The following is a 27344-nucleotide window of genomic DNA, read 5'->3' as shown; positions in this document are numbered from 1 at the left end:
TCATTGGGTTGCAACTATTAAGACTGCTGTGATCCTTTCATTGGTGAAATGAAATGACGTGTGTAATCTGGAAGTGTATAAAAAAATGACTTTGGATGTGGTCCTTGGCAGCCTCCTCCTTATTTTTGAGACTGTCCCTATGCGTATTTGTATTTCAATAAGGGTCTTTATTTTCACTTGGAGCCTGCACCCTTTTCTTTGGGGTTTCTGGGAGGAATACCTCCGGTCTAGGGACTTCTTTTTAAATTTCCCCAACAGATGCATCATAGAGGCACCCTTTACTGCTCAGGGCTTTTTTCTGCCTGTACTTCATTTCGTCTTGTTGCTGCACCTAAACAGCTCAATTCGGAAGCACCCGCCGTTTTCCTTATGTCGTAAAACACTGCTTTTTCAAATAAGGGACCGTTCTGTTCTCTCCGTTATAAGCGTATTTATTCTACTGGAAACACATGGTCGGCATGGCAGGCGTTCTTTCGCATACGCGACACCACACACGAATACACGAGGAAGATGAGGCACAGTAACGCCACGGCCGTGAAGAAAAGAAGCAGCCCAGCAAACAGAGAGGGGCTCATGGGGGACAAGATCCTATTGCTCTCTGCTGGAATCATGTTGGTGAGACTGAGCATGTAGCCTAGCGACCAAGCTATGCTGCTGTTATCGACCTGAAACACAGGAAAAGAACAGCAAATTAGACTCTCCAGATAAGAAACCTCAGGGCCATTCTAGAAGACAGAAGATCTGCTTTTCCTGTGTACTGTGTTGCTCCTTTCATCGGATCTGCACACATAGCGGCATTTCTGCATGAGGGATGAGCAGTATCTTCTGTTCAGGGAGGCTAATCTTTATTGTCATTGTCCCATGCAGAACAACAAAATTGAGAATCTACATCAAACTTACAACAACCGTCAGCCTACTATCCAAAAAATGCATATCGACTCGCTACCCATCCCGCCTATACATAATTAACCCCCTAAAAACTCTTAATACCCCTCCTGATTTGCCCCCTAAAACTCTGATGCCCCACAACTGAATACAGACCCTCGCTCACAGACTGCCTTTTGCTGCATTCAAAACCAAAATCGCTCTTGGGTAGAAGCTATTTCTCAGGCGGCTTTTTTCTGGTCTTTATGACCCTAAACCGCCTTCCAGAAGGCAGAAGCTGAAAGAGATCATTTCCAGGCCCGTTCTTCCTATTGGGGATACTGGCGCGTTGCGCCAGGGCGCCGCCCTCTCAGGGGCACCTCTCAGGGGGGAGTGGGGGAGCTGCGCGGCTTTGCCAGTGGTGTCCCCTTTCCCTGAATGCCGGCCACCATGCCGCGCTGGACCTCTGGCAGCCGCGACTTGGTGGGGGGGGTGTCCTTGCCGCCAGCCCATGCACACCACCAGGCCAGCGGCCGAGCTCCAGAGGCGGCGGCCCGGGGCGTAGCTCCATCCTGCCTGCCTGCCGGGGCAGGACCCGGTCCACTGCTGCTACTGGGTGGCCGCTGGGTAGAGGTCGGCCCGCCTGCCGGCTCCGCGGCACCTGCCCGCCCGCCTCCACCGTGCACTCTTGCCCTCGAGCTTTCTGCTCGCTTCACAGCCCTCGAGTTTTCTGCTCGCTTCACAGCCCGGCCGCTCCTTGGACGAGGCGAGGGAAGCTCGGGCGGGCAGGGAGCAGCGGCAGTGGCGGCCCTGTCTATCCCGAGCACGCACGGTACCCTCGGCGCCTCGGAACGGGGTGGGCTCTTCCTTCTTGGGGCCTCTCCCTGCCCAGCGTAGCCCCTTGCCTGGTTCCTGCCCCTCTGCACTCCCTGCTCTTCCAAAGAGGGACGAGCCCGCCCAGAGGGAATCCCTGCACCAGGGCACCAGATAGGCTTAAGATAGCCCTGATCATTTCCGGGGTGCACACTATCTTGCACAATATCTGCAGCTTCCTTATAGCACCTGGAGGCATAGATTTGATCCAAAGAAGAGTGCACTCAATTATCCTCTCCGCAGTCTTTACGACCCTGGACAGTGCTGTTCTTTCTCCAACCGTGCAACTCCCAAACCACACACACAGACCACAGATTAAGACACTTTCTACAGTACAGTGGTAAAATGCCCTCAGCGGGTCCTTTGAGAGATTGTTTTCCCGGAGGATTCTCAGAAAGTATAGCCTCTGCTGTGCTCTCTTCATCAGGTCTTTGCTATTTGCTCCCCATGTTAGATCATCTTTCAACTCCATTCCCAGAAGTCAAAACACCGAGACCTGTTCCACACACTTCCCCTTGATATTAAGTGTTTGAATATTCAATTTACATTTCCTAAAGTCCACAGTTTGGACTTGGTATTTGATGCTTTCCAAAAGAAAGAATAGGCGTTTTAGTCCAGATCGACCCGCTTCAAATGTATTGGGAAATCATGGTTTTCCTTTGCAACCTGGGCTTTGTGCAGCCTCCACTGTTCCCTCTGCCCAATTTAAAAAACAAAGACCATTTTTAAAATTAAAATTTAATTTACTGACTGCTCACATATGATCCCTACCAGTGCTTTCTTCCTCTTTTTTCTTTTTTAATAGGAAAAAGCACTCGCCAGGAAATCCTTACGGCAAGCACCACACTTTTAACATTTGAAAAAGAAAAGGTGCTAACACTGTGTACCCTACAGTACCTCCAGAAAAAAGTACTGATCCCTAGGGGGATGCCAAAAGTTTTGGTGTCCCCCATTTGTTCATTAATATACACACATACAAATGTAAATATACACGCAGGTATGTATTTACTGACCACCCACAAGGGTCCCCTGCTCTGATGCCACACTGCACCTTTCGACGTGCAACCCATGGAGGTTTGGCCAAGGGTTAAGGCATCCATCTACTTGAAAAAGAAACCTTTGCCACCACTTAAAAAAACCTCAAGCTGCCATCTGACAAAGTCCTGGGGGAGCGTCATAGCTCAGTGGTAGAGCAGAGGGTCCCCAGCATCTCTGAATCAGGCTGGGAGAGGCCCCTGACTCATATCCAAGAGAGTCACTGCCAGTCAGTCTAAGCCAGGGGTCCCCAGACTACGGCCCGCGGGCCGGATGCGGCCCAATTGGCCTCCCAATCCGGCCCGCGACGACCCCCGCTGCCGCTGCCCGCTCTTACAGCGCGCGGCGCGGCAGCGCTCTTCCAGGTCGGAAAAAAGCGTCGAAAATCGTTTGTGCACATGCGTATGGGCCTCTCCCAACCCAGAAGAGGTCATTTCCGGTGCACTTCCGGGTCGGGGGAGGCCCATACGCATGCGCACAAACGATTTCCGGGGCTTTTTCCAACCTGGAAGCGCACCACCGCGCCAGTAAGTGTGTGTGCACACGGGCCCACACTCCCCTGCCCTCCGGCCCAAAGCCTGGTCTGGGTACCCCTGGTCTAAGCAATCCTAAGCTAAACGTACAGATGCTCGGACTCTGTAAACCAGCTTTCTATGTCCCTAGTGGCTGGAAAAGTTTTACACATCACTTGGGAAGACAAGTGAACTACAGTAATGCCAGTGTCCTGGAAGAAGCAAAGATTACCAGTGTCAAAGCGATGATTCTTCAACATCAACTTCATTGGACTGGTCATGTTGTGCGGATGCCTGATGATTGTCTTCCAAAGCAACTACTCTATTCCCAACTTAAGAATGGAAAGCGAAATACCAGTGGACAATGAAAGATGTTTAAAGACTCCCTCAAGGCAAATCTTTAAAAATGTGGTATAAACACCGACAATTGGGAAACACTGGCCTGCAGGCACTCCAATTGGAGAACACCCTTTCCAAAGGTGTCGTGGACTTTGAAGACACTCGAACTCAGGACAAAAGGGAGAAACGTGCTAAGAGGAAGGCATGCTTGGCAAACCCTCACCGTGGTCAACTCCTGCCTGGAAACCTACATCCCCACTGTGGAAGGACGTGTGGATCCAGAATTGACCTCCACAGTCACTTACGGACTCACTGTTAAGAGCGTGTTCATGGAAGACAATCTTACTCGGCTATAAGTGATCGCCAGAGAAGAAGTAGTGGCTGGAGCAATTGTGTTCACAGTAAAGTCAACTGTGTTCCAAATTTATTTTTAATTTTTGCAACGGTTAAGAAACATTTCTTGACAATGGCTCTGAGTCCCTAACTTTGTTTTCATCTTTCAAGACTTCCACCCTTAAGACTTCCACCAAGACTTCCAAAGTCTGAATCTTTCAAGGCTTTCAAGACTTCCACTATCTTTTTTTGATGGGGGGGAGAGTTAAACTTACTTCCTTCTGAAAGCGAATCTGTGGCCAAGTCTCTGCACTGAACTTATACCCGTGTATAAGCAGGTGATAGATGTAGTTCGCTGAAAAGCAGTAAGATTTTGCGTAGATTTCATCAAATTTAGGTATCATGTACGGAAGCTGAAAAACAAAAATGGTTACTCAAAACCAAATCAACGTTAATACTTATTTATTTCGTTGGGGAAATTTCTACTCTGGCCTTCTGTTATGATCATGGTCATTATGGTACTCTGAAAATTCAAGGCAAGACTCTTGGTGTAATTACGGTAGCTCTGAATACGAGTTTGTCAAGGGAAAGAAATATGGCAAGGAAACAATATGAATGTGGAGCTCTGCCTGGAAGCAATCATGCCAAATTGTTTCAATGTGATATATATTATATTTCTAGAGGATATTTGCTAAGACGTCTGCTAGAGAATAGCAATTTGGTTTTAGTAATTCGTATAGAACTGAGTATGAGAATAATAGAATCATAGAATTGGAAGGGGCGCTAGTCCAACCCCCTCCAATGCAGGAATATTAGATTTTTTTCTGTTCTATTCTAACAACAAAAATTAAAAGCATGATCCAGCAACAGTTAAACACTTGCATCTAGATAATTTGGCTAGGTAATTCTCAGCATTAGGAATATGGTTCTGTTGTCAAGTTTCAGAGTCTGAATCTAAATTTTATGAAAAGCAAGAGAGTACAATTCTATACATATTTACTTGGAAGTAAGTCTCATGGTAAATAGTGGAAATTATTCACAGGAAAGTGTGCATAGGAATGCAGCCTAAATAAATTTTGTCCGGTCATTTTTCCCCTTAGGCATTTCGATGAAAGTTTACCCAGGTATAGCAAACTTTTGTCAACAGTTCCCTTCTAAAAGTTCAGAAGATCGATACAGACCTGATTCCAATTCTCTGAACATAATGTCCACATGCTTGAATTAAAAACAGCCAGTGAAAATTCTCCAGTTAAATTCAGAGCATTGACTGTGTAGTAAAATCCAGAAAAGGCCTATGGATTAAGGCAGGTGAAAGTTAGATCTCAACTGTGGGTTGTTGGTTTTTTTGTTTTTTAAAAAACTTATTTATTTACTATTTTACGAAAACAAAAGCATGACAGAAACAAAATGGAATAAAAACTGTAAACACACAAACATGTGTATGTATAGATACATGATTCTAAACCAGGGGTCAGCAACCTTTTTTAGCTGTGGGCCGGTCCACTGTCCCTCAGACCATGTGGTCGGCCAGATTATATTTTGGGGGGGAGAAATGAACGAATTCCTATGCCCCACAAATAACCCAGAGATGCATTTTAAATAAAAGCACACATTCTACTCATGTAAAAACACCAGGTAGGCCCCGCAAATAACCCAGAATGCATTTTAAATAAAAGGACACATTCTGCTCATGTAAAAACACACTGATTCCCGGACCATCCGTGGGCCAGTTTGAGAAGGCGATTGGGCCGCATCCGGCCCACGGGCCTTAGGTTGCCTACCCCTGTTCTAAACAATAGTTCACCAAATTTCCTTTAGAGTAACACATGGGGAACACAAATCAGACTTTTATCCTGCATGTTATTCCAGAAATTTCTTAATAAAACCCCTCTTCCAATGAATATTTATTTTCTTGAAAATGCCTTATTTAGCTCTTATCTGGGAAATCATTCTTATCTAAGTTTCCTCCCCTGTTCATGCAATAATAGCAATCAACTTTTCAACTTATCTTTTTTTCAACTTATCTCTTAATCATACATAACATGATTATTTGGGGGCCTTTAGATAAGCAATATCCTGTAATTCCTTGAATAGTTTCCAACACAGTTGTGGTTCTAGTTGTAAGGAAATGCTGACTACAAAACTACACACACACACACACAGCGCACAATAAGCACCAGGAAAATAAGACATACCACAAAGTTCCCTTTAACCTTTGGCTGATAGACTCCATTAAACGAACAGTCTTCCTTCTCCCTGCAACTTGCGAAATCAAATAACTTGGAGACGGCTTGCCTGCAGAGAGCTGGATCTCCACTTCCAGTGACATTTACAAGCTGGTCTGGGTTGTAGTTCTCTGGCCTTAGAAATGCCGTGCAGAGGCTGCCGTACAAGTATTTCATGGTTAAAACAGTTTTATAATTCCGAGGATAGCATGGATTATTGATCCCGGATTTATCACCTGAATTCTGGCAGTTGACAAACAACAAACAAACAAGGAGGTTTTAAACAGGAGGAATAATTTCAGCAGGAGTCATTGTTACAGGCAACGTCACTAAAACAGACTGTGTATGTTTTGCATTTTCCCCTTACCAACATGCATCCATAAAGGGAGGCAGCTTTGCAGTAGAAAAACCTCCCCCAATGCTTCTCTGAATTCCACCTTTCTGAAGTTGCTTTGGCTTAATAAAAACCATTGGGTTTTTTGTTACATCAGCTTTGGACTTCCTCTGTTTTCTCGTCTCTCCATCTTCCCCTGTGGCCAGTAACTTGGACTGACGTAACTTAGATTGTCAATCGCTTTTCTTTTCTTTTTTTGGTGTTGTCTTAAAAAATCTCAACCATTCCTAAACACAACTTTCGGGGGGCATCCCGCTTTTTTTACTTTTTGAAATATATGTCTCTGGGAGAAAGAGGACTGCTGATTGAATCTCCACTGCCCCAGGCTTTTTGTTATGAGAAAATAGCAACCAAGCCATGCTCCACTACTGAACTCTGTACCCTTCTCTGCATTCAAGAAGCAGACCGTCCTAGCAGAGAAGAGGATTCCTTCGGCCATACCTGTAGTATCGATGCCAGCAGTTTTTTCTCTGCTTCATCTCTCCCGTAACACTGGAAGCTGTGCGTGTACACGCTGTATTCATAGCCGTACAGCTGCACTGGCAGCGTGCTGTTGGTCGTGTCGCCAGTCTCATCGGGGATGAATGATATTTGGGTGGAGGCCCCTCCTAAATCAAGGGCGCCCGTGGTCTCTGCTCCGTGGGGATGGACCCAGGCCCTCCAAAGGTTTCTCTGGAAAGGAAGAACTAGATTTGACATCCCGGGCTGCCACGGGGGCTCTGCTCTCCTGTCTAGACTTTCCCTCCTGGGGTTACAGGGCGTCACAAAAGTGCGCTGTAGATCGATGCGGAAAGTGCTCCCAAGATTACCTGCGGGAGTCGTATCGATTGGAGCGTTCTTCCAAAGAATGAAGCCGAAGAAGTAGCAAGACGCTGTCACAACAAGATTGTGTAATAGTATAATTCACCCTACGTGCATTTGATCAGGGTGGTAGGGGTATGATATGCCAACCAGGCCTGTATTGCGAGCCAAATGTGTAGGCAAAGGTGTTCAGCCCGTGCACATTCAGCAGCACAATGCTGAAACCAACAGGATGGGCCAGTTCCAGGTTTGAGGGGGCATTGGGCAAAGTGTTCCCCACAGTCTGTGGGCACTGGCAGGCATACCTGGCCATAAAACAATGAACAGGATGTTGATACAATGACTACTGCAATCAACATGAGATAATATCACCAAGGAGCGTCTCCACCCCCATCATTCTGCCCGGACACTGAGGTCCAGCGCCGAGGGCCTTCTGGCGATTCCCTCGCTACGAGAAGCCAAGTTACAGGGAACCAGGCAGAGGGCCTTCTCGGTAGTGGCACCCATCCTGTGGAATGCCCTCCCACCAGAGGTCAAAGAGAACAACAATTACCAGACCTTTAGAAGGCATCTCAAGGCAGCCCTGTTTAGGGAAGCTTTTAATGTTTGATGGATTTCTGTATTTTAATATTTTGTTGGAAGCTGCCCAGAGTGGCTGGGGGAACCCGACCAGATGGGCGGGGTATAAATAATATATTATTATTATTATTAATATTATTATTATTATTATTATGAAACTGGTGATGAAAGCAAACAATAAACGTCCCTAGAAATGGCAAAAGCAGTTTCTTTTCCAAAGAGGTTTTCTTTTATAACAATTGCAAACGCAGTAAATGAAGAGTTCACTTATGATCTATCAGGGGTTCAGTGCTCATTTCTTCACTTTCCAAAATAGGTTTTATCTTGAGCAATTGCAAACGCAGTAATAAAGATAAAATAGTTGCCCAGGCTTCCATGGCAGCAGTGGCACCACTCTGAGCAGCTCCGGGCGGCTAGGTCTAGCTGCCCTTTTAGTTTCCCACAGTGCATTGAGGGAAAGTAGGCTAGATCTGGCTGTCTGGCACTGCTCAGTGCCAAGCCAGAAAAATAATGCCACCCCTCAAATCAGCGGACAGAATCAGTGGCCTCTGTCAGGGCACTAGCACCTTGGCAACTTGGCCAGCTGCTATCACCACTCCTATCAACAGAGCTCCTTATTCTGTGCATGGGGAGAGAGTTTGCTGTGGGATTTTGTCAGACAGCTGTGAAAGCAAAGGGGCTGCCATACATAGGGACAGGGCTATTGTGCCATTAATTCCTCTGTCCCCGGTTTGGTGTTTTAGCACCAAAGGATAAAAGGAAGATTGCTCCGCTGGGAGAACTGGGTTAATCTGGGAATGGCATGGCTTAGGAGGACATTGAGTGTGGAATGTAAACCACAAAGTTGCACCTGCAAGTGTGATCAGGATGTCTTAGGGGGGCGGAAAATGTTGCAATCTGCTTGGCATATTCTGGCGTGAGGAATTGCCTCTACAATTTAAAATGCCTGTGAAATTTAGAGGGGTTTCCTTTGCCCTGGGCGAGCTACATTTGAAGGTGACTCAGAAACTGCAACTAATCCAGAATGCGGCAACTAGACTGGTGACTGGGAGCGGGCGCAGGGACCATATAACACTGGTCCTGAAAGACCTACACTGGCCCCCAGTTTGTTTCCAAACAGAATTCAAAGTGTTGGTGCTGACCTTTAAGGCCCTAAACCTGGGGTCGGCAACCTCCGGCCCATGGGCCACAAGCGGCCCACGGGGGTCGTTTAAACGGCCCACGAGTCGCTTCCAAACCGAACCACCCACTCGGCGAGTCCCCGTGCGTTGCGCTAAACCGGCACAGCACAGAGCAGGGACTTGCTTCCGTGGTGCCGGAAATCATGTCTGCGCAGACACAGATGCTGAAAAGCGCATCTGCGCAGATGTGATCTGGCCCACGGAGCGATCTTTGCAGGAGTGAACCAGCCCAGGCAAGGAAAACCTTGCCGACCCCTGCCCTAAACGGTCTCGGCCCTGTATTCCGGAAGTAGCGTCTCCACCCCCACTAAGGTCCAGCTCCGAGGCCCTTCTGGTGGTTCCCTTACTGCGAGAAGCGAAGTTACAGGAAACCAGATAGAGGGCCTTCTTGGCAGTGGCACCCTCCCTATTGAACACCCCATCATATGTCAAACAGATAAAAAACTACAGTACACAACTTTCCAAAAAGACATCTGAAGGCAGCTCTGTATAGGGAAGTTTTTAGTGCTTGATGTTTTATTATTTTGTTGTTGTTGTTGTTGTTGTTGTTGTTGTTGTTGTTGTTGTTGTTGTTGTTGTTGTTGTTACCCCACCCATCTGGATGGCTTCCAGCAAAATATAAAAAATAATAAAATGTCAAATGTTTAAAACTTCCTGACAGTCTGCGGGCAGGTAGGGTCTCAGCCTGCGTACCTGATGGAATTTATAGACAGCTGCCCTGGACACAGAATTGATCTGTGCCTCCATGAACAGTCCAAAATGACTCCCAGGGTGCACACCTGGTCCTTCAGGGACACAGTTACCCCATTCAGGACCAGGAAGTCCCTCACACCTGCCCACCCCCTGTCCCCCCAAAACAGTACTTCTGTCTATATTTGTTGGAAGCTGCCCAGAGTGGCTGGGGCAACCGAGTCAGATGGATGAGGTACGAATAATAAAATTATTATTATTATTATTATTATTATTATTATTATTATTATTATTAACTTTAAATGGGTTTTGTTGTTTTAAGAACATGACCCAATGTCATCCCCTTATATGATGTTTTATGCCTTTAACAGGAGAGACCAGTTTGCTAGGTAAAACAGAAGACTAATGCAAGGCAGGAACCTTTGCTATAAAGATGTTAGTACTACAACCACAGTTTTAGGTGGTTGTATATTTATATACTGTATGTATACATCATACCACAATCTTCCCTTGCCGGTGTGTGTGTGTGTGTGTGTGTGTGTGTGTGTGTGTGTGTGTTATGCTAATCTCAGTGTACATCCATTCAAACACTAGCAATTCATCAAAGAATAGTATGCAATAAAACATGCAGCTTCTTCCACGCACCTCCAAGAAATTGCCCATTAAATAGTTGGCTGTTATCCATCCGTACACACCTTCCTCTTGCCCGGTTATGATTTGAGTGCCCCTAAATTCAAAGGGCAGGGCTGCGAAGTAGCTTTGAATGCTCCGAAGGACTTCATGGGCTGCTGATTCATTTTGCAACCTAAGCAAGTCACAAGAATACAAAAGGCTGAGTGGCCAAAAGGAGATGTTCGCCCTTCGTCATCTGCCAAATCTAGTGACTCAGCTTGGCAAGTCAAGGGTTGATTCATACATGCATGTACATCACTTAATTATTCAACATCGGATGGTCCAGGGAAATGTGTGGACTGCTTTCATGGGAAAATACCGTGTCCGAAATGATAGCAGGGGATATGAATGTTCTACTTTGTGCCGGCTGGTTCACACATCAATAGTCAATGCTCCGGTTTGCACATTACAGTAAACGGTAGTTAGTGTTAGGATTCATTCCCCGTCTGCAGTCATAGGGTTATTGTGCATCATATGACTGTATGTGTTTTCATTCCCACAGAGTGGAAGTGACGTAGACAGGATGTTTACGTGGGACTGTTGTTCCTTTGTTCTTACTCTTTACTGGCTGTGATGCCAGAGAGAGGGAGCCATGATGTAGAGCTCTGTTTGTTTATCTGTAAATAAAGCAGTTTAGCCTTATTTACTGACTTGTGTGTTGTTCATCACGTTTGTGAGAGCAATCGCATATTTGGCCTGTGGGACCAGTCTAACAGCTGGCCCCCGGGACGGCCGAATTACTGACAGTTAGTGGTATACCATGAATATCTGGGCTGTGAGTCCCCTTCCCACTCACACAGAGAGAAAACAAACCATGAACTCTGGCTTAGCTGAACCACACATCATCAGTTGTTTTGAACCCCCCCCCCCAAAAAAAGCCCCACACTCAGTATGCCGAATAACAAACCATGGCTATAGAGTGGAGCTTGTTGGGAGCATCTAAACCCTGGTTTATGACTCCTAGTTTATATGGGATGTTAGCCAACAAGGATCATGGTTTCTTTTCATTCTTCTTCTTATTATTATTATTTTCCCCACCACCGAGGCCATTCCATTATAACTATCCAGCCTCCCAAAATTTCAACACCTCCTGCGATGGTTTGACCCCTTTCCGTTTTAACAGTACACGTTCCATATCTCCTCAAAATCACTTCTCCCCGTCTTATGTTAATTTATCATTAATAGCTATATTTCACACCTCTTTATACCATCCTTCCATTTTATATTTTGCTTGCCCCTTCCTAGCTATCGTAATTTGTGCAGCTGTCAATAAATTTGTGAGCAAGTCCTTCCTAGCCTGCGAACTTTCCAACCCATCGTAAAATTGATAATAATGCTACCTCTGGACTTTTGGTCAGCTTTCTGTTATCTCCTTAAACACCCTTTGCCAAAAAAATTGTACATATTTACACCCATGATTTGTTTTCTTCCTGCAAACGGGGTTGGACTAGATGACCCTCGGGATCCCTTCCAACTCTGCCGTTCTAGGTTTCTATTATTCTACGCAAGAAGGGAGAGGAGCAGAGAGGAGTGAAGTGGGCATGATTGCTCATGCACAGGAAACCACGGTTTAGGCTTACTGTGATGTGCGAGCTGATGTGTACTGAGACTAGTGAGAGAAGAAAATGCATGTGCAAACAAGCCCCAAGACACACAGCCAGCTAGACCCGTCGGCACAATTTGATGCATGTGTTCTGGGATATAAGGGCTTCTGTGTTCGACAAGGCTTGCTCCCAGGTAAATGTGTCTAGGATTGCATGCTCATTCATCTCCAAAAGATTCAGCAGAACATTATTTAAAGCTGCCAAGTATGTTTCTCCTCATGTCTTCTCTTTGGCGATCCCTCGTAGCCAAGTAAGATTGTCTTCCATGAACATGGTTCTAACAGTGAATCCATAAGTGACTGTGGAGGCCAATTTTGGATCCACGCGTCCTTCCACAGTGGGGACATAGGTTCCCGGGCAGGAGTTGATCACGGAGAGGGTTTGCCAAGCGTGTCTTCCTCTTGGCACGTTTTCCCCTTTCTTCCTGAGTTCAAGCGCCTTCCGAGCCCATGGCTGTTCTCCAATTGGAGCGCTCGCAGACCAGTGTTTCCCAGCTGTTGGTGTTTATACTACATTTTTAAAATATTTGCCTTGAGAGAGTCTTTAAACCGCTTTTGTTGACCACCAGCATTACACTTTCCATTTTAAAGTTTGGAATAGAGTAGTTGCTTTGGAAGACGATCATCAGGCATCCGCACAACATGACCAGTCCAACAAAGTTGATGTTGAAGAATCATCGCTTTGAAACTGGTGATCTTTGCTACTTCTAGTACACTGGCATTAGTTCGCCTGTTTTCCCAAGTGATGTGTAAAAAATTTTGGAGACACCATTGATGGACTCTTTCGAGGAGTTGAATATGGCCCTAAACGGCCTCGGTCCTGTATACCTGAAGGAGCGTCTCCACCCCCATCATTCACTGAGATCCAGCACTGAGGGCTTTCTGGCGGTTCCCTCATTGCGAGAAATGAGGTTGCAGGGAACCAGACAGAGGGCCTTCTCGGTAGTGGCACCCACCCTGTGGAACGCCCTCCCAGCAGATGTCAAGGCAATAAGCAATTATTTTACTTTTAGAAGACAACTGAAGGCAGCCCTGTTTAGGGAAGTTTTTAATGTTTGATGCTGTACTGTTTTTAATATCTGGTTGGAAGCCGCCCAGAGTGGCTGGGGAAACCCAGCCAGATGGGCGGGGTATAAATAATATATTATTATTATTATTATTATCATCATCATCATCATCATCATCATTATTATCATTATTATTATTATTATTATTATCATTATTATTATGGCGTTTATAAGTGGTTCATGTTTCACAAGCATACAGGAAGGTTCATAGTACAATAACAATAAGGTTGTAGTAGAATTCCTGTACTACTACTACTACTACTAATAATAATAATAATTTTATTTCCCAGTCAAGACCGGGCTCAAGGCGGCTAACAACAAGAATATCAAAGCATAAAAGCATAAAAGAAACAATTCGATTAAAATGCAGATTAAATACAATGTTAAAATTCAATTTTAAAATTAGGAATCTACAAGTGCAACCTCATTTAAATATCTATAGGATAAAGCCTTAGGGGAGGGTAACACTGGGGTCAGACTGAGTCAGTCCACACCAGGAAAAAGAATATGCTGTGGATCTTATTTATACGGATTACCATATATCCCGGCGTATAAGACGATTGGACGTATTAGATTACCCCCAACTTTTCCAGTTAAAATACTGTATAGAGTTTGGGATATACTCGCCATATAAGAAATAAGACCCGGCGTATAAGACGACCCCCGACTTTTGAGAAGATTTTCCTGGGTTAAAAAGTAGTCTTATACGCAGGAATATAATTACAGGTGTGTTTTTAGCACAGTCTATGTGCACCCAAAGACCACTCATACAGCAGTTGTAAGACACCATTCCCAAGTATCAGATCTGGCTTTTTTTTATAAGAGGGAGGGAGGGAGGAAGAGAATAATCCCAGCAAACACTTTCTTTATTCAAAATAAATAATTCCTGCCTATATTCCTGCGTATAAGACTACTTTTTAACGCAGGAAAATCTTCTCAAAAGTCGGGGGTCGTCTTATACGCCGGGTCGTATTTCTTATACGGTGAGCATATCCCAAACTCTATATTTTAACTGGAAAAGTTGGAGGTCATCTTATATGCCCAGTCGTCTTATATGCCCAGAAGCATATACGGTAATCCAAACCCATCTATAACCTGCCGGGTGTGTTGAAGGCTACATGACATAGCATGAGTGACACATTGGCCCTTATCTATACTATTTGTCAACACTTAAAAGACAAATCTGTGCACGCACAAAGGATTTTATACAACCACTGGCACATACATAACAACAAGTGCAGGCTGTTGTCAGGTTTGCAACATGGGCCAAGCTGCCACTCTCTCCCTCTTCCTTGGTTGTGGCAGCCCATGGCACAAAGTCCTTGTTTGCCCCCCTCCCCCAAGATTACACATCTATTACAAAATATTCAGGAACACTCCGATCTGGGATCGACCATCTTCTATAAGGCAGTCAATAGTCACAACAAGTTGAATCTGAGGGAAGATTGTACTCACCAGCAATATACCCTGGGAAGATCCAAATCCCTCTTCGGTTTATGGGCGTTGTCTTAACATGCTCCTATCTATTAATCCCCATAGACTGATAGGTTTTAAGGCGAGGACGAGAAAACTTTGTCATGAATAATTTCCCCCGGCTTTATCCACTTAACAATGGATAAAACGATCCACACAACACATCAGCATCTGCTGTGGTTTCCAACCATACCTCAGGAGTCTCATGCCAGCTGTGGCTCCCAGGTAGACAGGTGTGGTTGTATGTAAGTGCAAAGGAATTTTCTCCTTTACTTTATCCATGCAGTCATTAATGGGCTTAGCAATTTCTTGAGGGTTGCTCGCATAGCTGGATATCCCAGGACCTAGGAGAGGGGAATCAATGGATTCAGTTTTGTTACTCACCAAGATCATCAGGACTTTTACTATTCCGCTTTATCTTTACGCTAGCGTCATTCTGAGCACTTTTGCTTCTTTATTTGGAAAGCAAATAAATAAAGTTAGTAAGTAAATAATGTGTAGGAACACTTGAACATTACAGAGGCCATGGAAGCATTGAATTCTAGATGCAGAGAAGGCCTTTGACAATGTTTAATGGACTTTCATGGAAAAAACCTATTGAGATGATGAACTTCGGAGAGTCATTTCTTAGAGGAATTGATGCAATTTTATTCTGACCAACAGGCAATGCTGATAGTAAACCATGTAATAACAGGAAAATGTAAAGTAACGAAAGGGACAAGAAAGGGATGCCCCCTGTCACCATTATCATTAGTTTTAGAGACCCTGGCTAGAAGCATAAGATCAGATGAAGATATAAAAGGGATAGCAGTAAGTTATAAAGCATATAAGCTAAAGGCATTTGCAGATGACCTTGTGTAGAAGACCCTTTGGCTAGTATACCGAGGGTCTTGGAACAGATTCTTAAGTTTGGAAAAGTAGCAGCTTTTAAATTAAACAAAAGTAAAACGAAAGTATTGGTGAAAAATGTGACGGAGCAATATAAAAAAGACCTACAACAAGTAACAGAACTGACAATACTTAGGAGTATGGATAACAGCTAAGAATATAAATATTTTAAGGATGGAACCCTAGAATTGTCGAGTTGGAAGGGGTCCATGGGGTCACCTCAAATCGTTTTATTACTGTCAATGACCAGTATCAAGCCAAGGGTCATCTAGTCCAAAATAATGCACGATCAAAGATGTAAGATGTTGGAAGAATGCAAGAAGTGTTCTGTTTATGTTTCAGTCAGGCTTCATTCCTCCATGCTGTGCCCCAGTCCACCGGATTTCAACTGGTGGGTTGTAAAGCTTATCCCTGTTCCTCCCAGTGGCATAGCATGGGCTGCCAGTTAAAAACACCTAAGCACATAAGCAATCAGGGTGAGAATTTTGCTTCAGATTTAGGTTGATGGATTATGCCAAATTGGCAAAAATGACCAGAAGAATCAGAAGTCTGGAAGACCAAAAGTTTAATAAAGAATGGGGGAAAATATATAATTTATCTTAAAAACCACTGTAAACAGTTAAAATTGTTAGTAGGCTTGGAATAGCACTTGTAGTTTAATGGTGAATTTTGGATATAATGGAGATGTAAAAGATTTGGATTATTATAAAACAGGCACGTCCAACAGGTAGATCGTGATCTACCAGTAGATCACTGGATGTCTGTGGTAGATCACTGGTAGATCACTGGCTCCCTCCAAAGAAACTCAACAACTTTGGCTCCCCTAAAAATGCTCAACATTTTAGCCCTTCACCCCCAAAACAGGGCTTTCTTCCCACCTCAGAAAATCTCAACAACTCTGACCTGAACCCCTAAAAAATGGGCCTTCCTCCTTCCTAAACAACTTTGACCTGAACACCCTAAAAGGGGGTAGATCACTGCCAGTTTTTAACTCTGTGAGTAGATCACAGTCTCTTCGGAGTTGGCCACCCCTGTTATAAAAGATGCAGGAGGAAATGACTAACAGTAGGACCCACAAAGGGGAGGAGGGAAGTCCAGGAGATTCTGTGGAATCTATGTTGTATGTTGGATATGTCATTGTAAAACTGTAATTTGAAAAACTAAATAAATAAATTTTAAAAAGAAGATTTTTGCTTCAGATTACAGCAGAGCCGAAATGATCCTGCCTTTAATTCGTTTGTTGTTGGGTTTTTTTTTTAAAAAAAACCAAACCAATCCCACAAAGCCAATAATTTTCAGACCAAATTCTATTTGCAGGCTTCAGTTCCTATATATATATATTTCCATTCCTGTAGTACAAAAAGCTTGGAAAGAACTTCAAATGCTGTTTCTGAAATGACACTACCTAATTGCATGCATGAAAGGATTTGCTCAGGGGTTTGTACCCATCAATTGGAAATCTCACTTTGCTGAACAGCAACCTTTGATTAAAAGAGTCTGTGCCTTACAAGAGAAGACGGAGAGGAAAACTGTGATCTATGAGAAAATCCCACGATTTAAGCAAAATTTTAAACCTAGGTTAACTCAGGCACTATCTTGTCGGAAATAACGATGAAAGGGCTAGTCGTGAGATACAGCGAGTTAGTGATTCGTTTTGAACCAGGCGTCCTCAAGAGTCAACCTTCCTCAGATTAACCTACCTCACAGGGGCGTTGTGAGAATTAGGGGGGGGGAGAGAGAGAGGGAAGGACCCTGGCACTCCTTGGAGTTATAGTGGATTAAAAAATGAACACATGAACATAATTCTGGTTACAGGTAGGTAGCCGTGTTGGTCTGGGTCGAAGTAAAATAAAATAATAAAGGATTTTTATTTTATTTTACATGAACATAAGAAGAGTTTGCTGGATCAGGCCAATGGCCCATTTAGTCCATGATCCTGTTTGCAGAGCCAAACAGATACCCGGGGGAAACCTGCAAGCAGGATTCAAGCACGAGAGAACTGTCCCCTCTTGCATTTTCCAGCCACATGCCTTTATATGCAATGACCATCATCGTTGTCCTAAGATTTTGAGCCTCATTTTCTTAGGTGTGCAAACACACAAGCATTCGCACCCACGGGAACAAGCTGCCACCGCAGTAGTGTCCGTTAGGCCGGGGCAGCAGAAGATGCAGATGATTTCGATCTGCCGCCCCCGCCGCCCCCGCTTGCTAATCTGTCACGTTTTGAAATGCCACAGGCACGCAAATGGCAAGTCGTGCACGATTTCCACCCGGCTGCATGACACAGCAGCTTCCCACGCCCATTTGGAACGGCAAAACCTGTCCCTGAGTCATTCGCCCAGCCAATACGTCCCCACCGAGAAGCCCGCCCCAATACAAGAAGGGCTACTTCAATTGCTTTGCCTGCCGTTGTATTTTGATTTATAGTCATGGCAGGCAGATTCAGCCACTACTTGCTTAATTTTGGGGTTTGTTGTTGTATTTCATACGCTTATTGTGTGAAGTGCTGTGAATAATAATAATAATAATAATAATAATACATTTAATAAGAATAATAAGAGTAATAAGAATAAAATTACCATCCTTCAGGAAGAAATAAACAGGTACCAGATTTTTAGAAGACATCTGAAGGCAGCCCTGTTTAGAGAGGTTTTTAATCTTTAATCAATTATTTTATTCTTCCGTTGGAAGCCGCCCAGAGTGGCTGGGGAAACCCAGCCAGATGGGCGGGGCGGGGTATAAATAATATATTATTATTATTATTATTATTATTATTATTATTATTATTATTATTATTATAGCAATACCTTGAAAGCACTATCATACCCCTTTAAACAGTCATGGCTTCACCCAAAGAATCCTGGGAACTGCAGTGTGGTGTTGTTAATTGAATTTATATACTGCCCTATACCCAGAGGTCTCAGGGTGGTTCACAGAAAAAAAAAATCACAACCTATATAATCAGAATAGAAACAACAACCCAATAACATCGCCCCTGAAAAGAGCCACATTTTAAAAGGGTATAGGATGTCATACAGATCAACCAAAGGCCTGGTTAAAATGGAACATTTTTGCCTGGTGCCTAAAGGTGTATAACGAAGGTGCCAGGCGAACTTCCCTGGGGAGAGCATTCCACAGACAGGGGGCCACTGCAGAGAAGGCCCGTTCTTGTGTTGCCACCCTCCGGACCTCTCGTGGAAGAGGCACACGAAGAAGGGCCTCAGAAGATGGTCTCAGGGTCCGGGGTAGGTTCATATGGAAAGAGGCGGTCCTTGAGGTATTGCGGTCCTGAGCCGTTTAAGACTTTATAGGTCAAACCCAGCTCTTTGAATTGGGCCCGGACATTCATTGGTAGCCAGTGCAGTCGGACCAGGATCGGTGTAATATGCTCAGACCGCCTTCCCACGTTGAGCAACCCGGCCGCTGAACTCTGCACTAGCTGAAATTTCCAAACAGTCTTCAGAGGCAGCCCTGTGTATAACGTATTGCAGTCATCTAACCTTGAGCATAGACAACAGCAGTTAGGCGATCCCTGCTAAGGGTGCTGTGAGTACTTAGGGGGTTCCTATTCCCCTCACCCAGCTACCAATCTCTCTTCCCAGAGGGATCTGGGAATTGTAAGTCTGTGAGGAGAATAGGAGTCTCCAAAGAGCAGTTGGCAGCCTTAACCATCTACAGTTTCCAGGATTCTTTGGTGAAAGCCATGGTTATTTAAAGTGGAATGTTGATGCTCTTAATGGACGGTGTATAAGGGGTTTCAAACACAGAAGCTGCCGTTTCTCTTCCTGCCCCCCTCCTTCACCCAACTCATACATTCCGCCCTTAGTATTTGTTTTGGGTCCACCCCAAAATCCACATTTCCTCCTCACCTTTCACATTGCACTTGAAGGTCTGGCTCACGACTCCCGTGTTGTTTTCTTTCTCTGCTGGCCATTCATATACATAGGCAGTGGTCCGAGATGATCCTGCATCAAGCACTATTCCATACTTGGCGGTGGGTGGGTGGGGGGAGAGAGAAAGTTATAGGTTACAAGATGAGCATGATTTCTTGTTGAAAGCGATCAAAGAAAATACAAGTGTTAGAAAAGTAGCCCATCTTTTTGTATTAAGCTAGAGTGATTTCTGTCTCCTTCCTTCCTTCCTTCCTTCCTTCCTTCCTTCCTTCCTTCCTTCCTTCCTTCCTTCCTTCCTTCCTTCCTTCTCTTTCTTTTTTTCTTTCTTTCTTAGTGATTTCTAGCTTCTTCTTTTCTTTGAACAGCTGTTTCCCTATGGGCCGGCTCTACCATTGGGCAGAGTGATGGAGCCGCCTCAGGTGGCAGATGCCTGGCCATTCCCATTCTCTTGATCTTGCTTCTCCTACCTGTTTCTTCCCACTTGCAGTTGAGAGATGGAAAGGTAATACTGTGGGCATGTACTAACTGGTAGGGCAAGCAGGCAGCTCCACCCATCGGGTCCAAATCCTGCCTCGAGGAAAACAGACACAGCCAAGATATGTTTCTTCAAGAGGAGCTTTCAAGTGAGAAGCCTTCGGGCATGTAACTGTCCAGAGATCTTTTTAATAAGGATCTCACCCTCTTATGTAATCACTGCCCTAAAATCCTGATATGCTGCCAAAGGGAGCTCTTGTTGGTTGGCATGTTATGCTCAGGGTTTTGATAATGCTTTCTATGCTAACAGTGATAAGCTTCTAGAAAGGGAGGAACTAAGGATCAGACCTGCAAGGCACCCCTTTTCTAATTGCAGGCACATTCGATCGAGCTGTGCTTACTTTCTGGTGCTGGAAAACTCTTTCCACATGCTCAGAAGCCCTCTTGACTATCCTTACATCACCGGTTCAGCAGCTGAGCCCCGGCACCCAAACTAAGCAACGGATACTGCAGCATATTCCTTTCAACTTACCTTCAGCCCTGGCGAAAGGACCTCTTTCTGATTTACTTGGATCAGAGTAATAGTAACAATAATTGCTATGCTTAAGAGCAGAAAGACAAAAGTTACTATGGTTGACATTTTGTACAGTACTCGGGAACCTAAAAAATAAGAAGGGGGGGGAACTGATATCATTAATTTGTCAGGGTTAACGTTATTATTTTTCACTGCACTGTAACTTAAGAATTCCAGGTTCATTTGCTCGGGATGAGGAACTCTAGAAATTGTTCATCTGAGTGAGCCCAGAATATATATAGAATAAACGTATGAAAACCCATTAGAAGCCTTTGATGTTTGGAACGAGCTAGAACAGTACAGTGGTACCTTGGTTCTCAAACTTAATCTGTTCCAGAAGTCTGTTCCAAAACCAAAGCGTTCCCAAAACCAAGGCGCGCCTTCCCATAGAAAGTAATGCAAAACAGATTCATCAGATCAGTTCCAGATTTTTAAAAACAACCCCTAAAACATCAATTTAACACAAATTTTACTCTCTAACCAGACCATTGGTTCATAAAACGAAAGCAATCATCAATGTACTGTACTATAAAATAAATAAGACAGTATTGTAGATGATAAAAATTATCATCCACACAGTCACAAAAACAAATTAACCGAAAAAGCTTCAAAAACAAAAAACGCAAAATAAGTAGCAAAAACAAAAGTATAAAACTTAATCCGTTCCGGAAGTCAATTTGACTTTTGAAATGTTCGAAAACCAAGGTGCAGCTTCTGATTGGTGCAGGCACCCCAGAAACAATAGCTGACAACTGCATTGGATGTTTGCTTCCGAAAAAACTTTCAAAAACTGGAACGCTTACTTCCGGGTTTTCGGCGTTTGGGAACCAAGGCGTTTGAGAACCAAGGTACCACTGTACAGTAGATGTATTTTCATCAACTAGTCTCGGTAGAATGACCCTCCTACCCCCCCACCTCCAAACAGAGCTCTTGTGCTTTTCACAACTGCGTAACAGGCAGAAATTCAACAGGTACAGTAGAAGCCGATTCATAGGCATTATGGAACATACAAAGATCCTTGTTCTTGTTCTCACAGTGGCCAACCTGGTGCCTCTGGGAAGCCTACAACCAGGGCCTGAGCTCAACAGCCCTCTCCCCTCCTGTGGTTTCCAGCCTCTGGTATTCAGATGCATACTAGAAATAATTCTTAGCCTATTCTTAAAGGTAAAGGGACCCCTGACCAATAGGTCCAGTCGCGGACGACCCTGGGGTTGCAGCACTCATCTCACTTTACTAGCCGAGGGAGCCGGCGTACAGCTTCCGGGTCATGTGGCCAGCATGACTAAGCCGCTTCTGGCGAACCAGAGCAGCACACGGAAACACCGTTTACCTTCCCACCGGAGCGGTACCTATTTATCTATTTGCACTTTGACGTGCTTTCGAACTGCTAGACTGGCAGGAGCAGGGACCGAACAACGGGAACTTACCCCGTCACAGGGATTCGAACCGCCGACCTTCTGATCAGCAAGCCCTAGGCTCTGTGGTTTAACCCACAGCGCCACCCGCATCCCTAACCTATTCTTAACTATTGTGAAAACCAGAAATATTCCGCAGGCGTAGCCAAGACCGGCTTGCCTAACTCCTACCGTACACTTATAGGACTTACACTTATTAGGAAACCCAACAGGATTTTGTACTTAAAGGGGGGGGGGCGGGAGGATACTGATAACAGAGGTGTAGGATGTTACCATTTCCAATTCCTTGCTTTGCTTAGGGATGATTCATCATCTCATCACGATTCAGTGGAAACAGAATTAGCAACACTTCCTTACCTTAAAGGCTTGTTGCATAAATTGATCTCTTAAACCACGGGAGGTGCACTCCTGACAATGTTCCTTTAGCTAGCAAAGGAAGGATTAATCATGCCCTTTTTTTCAGCGGCCTAGTTATCTTCAAAAGGTGTGCATTTTAAAGGGTGTTTTTTCTTAAAACGATTGCACGTAAACAGGTGAATGTGTACTTCTTCAAGTATCTTCTTCATAGCTGCCAAGTTCTCCCTTTTTTTAAGGGAAATTCCCTTATGCTGAATAGGCTTCCTCACGAGAAAAGGGAAAGCTTGGCAGCTATGATCTTCTTCCTTAGAACTGACAACAATTATTGCTTAAGCTGCTTTTGGATCTCCCTGCTTTGGTTACTCTAGGAAATGCTAAATATAGCAACAAGAAAAGTAGGAATGGACTCTCAATGTCGAAATGCTCTCAGTGCTACCAGAGAAGAAGAGAGGGCAAGCATCCAGGAAATCTAAGGCAGAATTGGGAGAGTTTGTCATGCAAATGAATTGTCCAAATGAACATTTGTCATTGAATTCAGCATCTGCCAGTAGTTGTATATTTTACAGAAAACCAGACCCAGCCAGCAAATCTTCTGACATATACACACCTCATGACCTTGTGTCAGCTGAATGTTTTATTACATAGTACAGTAATTGGCTTTCGGGAGGTTCATAATGCAGGAGTGAAACACAGGGCAGTGTTGAAGCCTCAATTTAAACCAAACAAGGCCATTGTCTGCCAATGCCTAAAGGGAAAGAGAGCAACGTTTAACCCCAGGGGTGGCTAAACTGGTTTTGGTTGTCCTCTAGATGTTTTGGATTCCCATTAATCCCAGGCAAGATGGCCGCTGCTGAAGAATGATGGGTATTGGGGTCCAAAACATCTGAAAAGGCTACAGTAGGCACCCCCAAACTCGGCCCTCCAGATGTTTTGGGACTACAACTCCCATCATCCCTAGCTAACAGGAACAGTGGTCAGGGATGATGGGAATTGTAGTCCCAAAACATCTGGAGGGCCGAGTTTGGGGATGCCTGGGCTACAGGCTCCCCATCGCTGCTTTGCCCAATCGTGTACACGTCCGCTCACAAGTAAGCCCCATTGAATTCATTGGGGCTTTCAGGCAGACGTGCAAAAGCTTGATGCCTTCAAGAAGTCATTGACGTTAGTGAATGCAGTCCAAAATTTAGCCATGGTTGTAGGGATGTGAGCAGAATTCTGCTCAGTTTAGATGAATAACTTCATCTAGGTAAAAAGGCAAAGGTAAAAGTCAAAGGCGACTATGGGGTTGCGGCGCTCATCTCACTTTCAGGCCGAGGGAGCCGGCATTTGTCCACAGACAGCTTTCCAGGTCATGTGGCCAGCATGACTACACCGCTTCTGGTGCAACGGAACACTGTGACGGAAACCAGAGCGCACGAAAATGGCGTTTACCTTCCCGCCGCAGCAGTACCTATTTATCTACTTGCATTGGCGTGCTTTCAAACTGCTAGGTTGGCAGGAGCTGGGACAGAGCAACGGGAGCTCACCCCGCCGTGGGGATTCAAACCGCCGACCTTCCAATCAGCAAGCCCAAGAGGCAAATAACTCCATCTATCCTCAGAGTGCAGGGTGGAAGGTAATATTTTGAAAGCAACATCAACAGGACCCTTAGATGTAAAACAATAAAAAAAGAAGGGACTGTCTTAAACTGAGAAGACCTTACATCAACACACCACCTCAGTCCTAGTCACCAAATGTGAGCCCAGAGAAGGAAGTCTTGCAAACAAGAAAGTCTTCCTCAATACATGTAGACATGTACATAACCCCTTGCCATGCTACCTATGGGACCAGGGAGGACACATTTGTAAACTGGAAGGGAGTTGGTTCTTTTTGGCTGTCGGTTGTCTCAAATAACTAACCAACAGGTAAAAAGGAAAAATGTGGGCTGATAACTTTTCGGAATTAATTTCAAGGCGGCTCTAGCACAAATTAAAGCGAGCCCCTAGGGGATGGGAACTGTAAACAGGAGGACATTTTTGTCATTGTCCTCACACAGGTGGAAGAATTAAGAGGGTATGCCTAGCAGATCAGAGGGATGTAGGGGAGGTGGCAGAATCCAGCTCGCTAATGTTTTCAGCCATCAGTCTTATTTCACAGAAGCTAGAGAAAAAGCCAACAGCTACATAAAAAAAAAATGAGAAAGAAACCCCAAACAGCAGTTGTATTTCGCTTTTAGAACAGTATCGTTCTGGAGCAAGGGATAAAATAAATACATTCAATTCCCACGTCCTAATTCAAGTTACAGACCACACAGGACTAGTATTTGTTTCCAATAACTTACTGAAGATGAAAACATGAAGTCTGCTCTCTCTATCACACCAGAATGTGTGTGCAGCCGGCCAGGACAGGACTTTGGAGCAGCGGCCGAGGGCTCCACTCAGATAGATGGGCTCCCAATGCAGCAGGAGCTGGTTTACATGACATTTTGCAAAAATCGGAGTCATAACGCTTTGCTATCTAAAGCCCCCCCCCCATCCCACATGACCATTACTTAAGTCCAAAGTCTAAAATCACCTTAACTGCAGCACTGCCCTGAACATACATGATAGCTAAAGGTACAGCATATTAGGAAATGAACATACATTTCCTAACATACCTATAGCTATAAAGTATTATATACAGTACATGGCAACCCATCTTGGCATGTTGCCACGGCAACCGGCCACAAGTACTGACCTGTATGTTCACAGGATTGTCGGGACAGCGCAGTAAACATCTCTTTATGTTCAAGCTACACAGCAAGAGAAACAGATTATTCGGTGTGAGGCTGGGTTTATGAAAAACAAGCAAGGAGCCGGGGGGGGGGGGGAATCATTGCAGGCCCATGACTGCAAAAGGAGTCAGTTCTTCCCAGAGATGGAGAAGGTGAGAAAGTGCTACACAAGCGTAGGGGAGAAGGGGGACAGCTATTGATATGAGGGGTTGGCCAAATCACAGCATGGCACCATCAAAATAGGTGGGAAAGAGAGAGAGAGAAGGAAGGAAGGAAGGAAGGAAGGAAGGAAGGAAGGAAGGAAGGAAGGAAGGAAGGAAGGAAGGAAGGAAGGAAGGAAGGAAGGAAGGAAATACTACCAAGCAGAGGTTGCACACCTGTATAAGACAGAAGATGTGGAGATAAATTGTTTGTGTGTTCCTGCATGTGTAAGTTGGTGTGTGTTTATTATAGAGAAGAACAAAGCTTTCTAACTGCACATATTATGGGAATCTTTTTAGATGAGAGGATGTGAGCCTAAAAGAGCATGGGACAGGCAGAATGCCTGCCGGAAATATCTCTGTGGATATGAAAGAGAGAATGTGCATGATGTGGGGACTGCCTCTGTGTGTGTGTGTGTGTGTGTGTGTGTGAGAGAGAGAGAGAGAGAGAGAGAGAGAGAGAGAGAGAGAGAGAGAGAGAGAGAGAGAGAGAAATAGGAGGGGTGTGTGCATGAGAGAGGGAAGGAGGAAGAGAAATTGCACACTCTCAAAAGCCAAAGCCATAGACATTAAATTGCTTAAATGTAGCCTTGGGCAGCAGCCACCGTGCATAGGCATCTTCTGTGAGGCATTAGACCAGGCATAGGCAAACTCAGCCCTCCAGATATTTTGGGACTACAACTCCCATCATCCCTAGCTAACAGGACCAGTGGTCAGGGATGATGGGAGTTGTAGTCCCAAAACATCTGGAGGGCAGAGTTTGCCTATGCCTGCATTAGACCTTTTGGGAAGCAAGGCCTGCATGATCCCATATACATGGCTCAGTACCCCCACACACCGAGAGAGAGAGAGAGAGAGAGAGAGAGAGAGAGAGAGAGAGAGAGAGAGAGAGAGAAGAGAATCTCTATTATTATTATTTTTTAAAAAAACCTAGTTGTTGCTCATTGCCATTTCTAAGCACCATGCTTTCTAAAACGCGGCGACGTTGCTAAAACGTTCAAAGAAAGATGCAGCATTTGTCCAAGCGAAAAAAACCAAAGGCAACTTTGCATTCGGGAAAAAGCAGCGAACCAATCTCAGTTCCGAATACGTTTAAAATATTGCCAACGCTCCACCTTACTACTGTAAGGAGCATTCCCTGCGTGGTCCAGTCGATTGCTGCTAGCCTGTCTGCTTGTCCTCGGGCAAGCGGCACTCAATCACCCATACACGAAGGCTTTCCCTAGATCATGCCTCGGCCAGCCTGGTGCCTCCACCCCCATCCGGGAAGCTTTGAACCCCAACATCCACCATCAGCCCCATCGGTTCCAAACATCTGGGGGGCACCAAGTTGGGGCAGCCAGCTGTGGAGCTCCAAACTCGACGACCCTCTGTGTTCACACACCCACGAACACAGGCGTCCCCTCCCGACACACCAACTCATCCCATCCAGCAGAATCTCCCCAGCCAGCTCTTCTCTCCACATGTCCAAAAGGAACCCCCTCCCCGCGCGATCCTCAGAGTGCAGCTCCTTGCTCCAGCCATTGGAAATCGCCTGCAGCCATCGGAAGGGAGATGCAACCTTGCAGGCAAGCCGGGCTGCGCTCTCCTCTCGCCAGCTGCGTAACGATTGCGCACGGAAAAGAAGCCTTGCCATTCGAACCCAAAGGGAAACACAAACGCGCGCGCACACACACGATCCCTTGCGCCCCGATGCCTTTTACCTTCCTCTGCGGCAGCAGCCAAGATGGGGAAAAGCAGCTTCCTCCGAGAGGAAGATCCTTCTCCTTAGTATATTCCGCGCGGGGGGTAGAAGAGCAGCCGCCGCCTGGGTGGGGAACCGGGACTCCTCATCGCCCTGTCAGCCGGGCAGCGATGCCCCACGGCGGCGGCGTGGATGGGGCCAGAATGGATGGAGATGGAGGAGACAGAGGAGGGTGACGCCGCAGCCCGGCAGGTTCTTCCTCCCTCCCGTGGCGTCCGAGGAAAGCTCCGGGAAGCTCTCTCGGGCTCCGCCTCTCCGCCGGGGAATGGCAAGAGGGCAAGCAGAGGTGGCAGGATTCGGAAGGACAGCAGCCGGCCACCCAGCCACCCGCTCGCTGCCAGGCGACCGCTTCTTTGCAACCCCCTTCAGCAGGCTTCCGAAGGGTTGTTTTTTGTTTTTGTTTTTG

General features: G+C 45.3%; 1 protein-coding gene across 1 annotated transcript; it reads right to left on the bottom strand.

Moving 5' to 3' along the window:
• Positions 1-422: 422 nt before the first annotated feature.
• On the bottom strand, positions 423-27164 carry ENTPD3 (ectonucleoside triphosphate diphosphohydrolase 3). Its single transcript, XM_035130092.2, has 11 exons — positions 26898-27164; positions 24958-25012; positions 20429-20556; positions 19399-19516; positions 14835-14985; positions 10472-10631; positions 7017-7247; positions 6152-6424; positions 5138-5248; positions 4232-4369; positions 423-665 (listed from the first exon to the last, which is right to left on the bottom strand). The coding sequence occupies exons 2-11, from the start codon at positions 24995-24997 to the stop codon at positions 432-434; spliced, it is 1584 nt and encodes a 527-aa protein (XP_034985983.1). The 5' UTR covers positions 24998-25012; positions 26898-27164; the 3' UTR covers positions 423-431.
• Positions 27165-27344: the final 180 nt, after the last annotated feature.

Source organism: Zootoca vivipara, chromosome 12, assembly GCF_963506605.1.
Source record: "Zootoca vivipara chromosome 12, rZooViv1.1, whole genome shotgun sequence".
In the NCBI taxonomy this organism is placed as follows: Eukaryota; Metazoa; Chordata; class Lepidosauria; order Squamata; family Lacertidae; genus Zootoca; species Zootoca vivipara.
The sequence above is the reverse complement of the archived record's forward strand: the minus strand, read 5'-3'. Positions and strand labels throughout refer to the sequence as shown.

Coding starts and splice junctions, on each gene's coding strand:
- ENTPD3 (XM_035130092.2), bottom strand. CDS start 24,997: ATGTTTACTGCGCTGTCCCGACAATCCTGTGAACATACAG. Junction 7,248..10,471: donor TAATGGGCAATTTCTTGGAG/GTGCGTGGAAGA, acceptor CTTCCTTTCCAG/AGAAACCTTTGGAGGGCCTG. Junction 6,425..7,016: donor TGCTGGCATCGATACTACAG/GTATGGCCGAAG, acceptor GTCAACTGCCAG/AATTCAGGTGATAAATCCGG.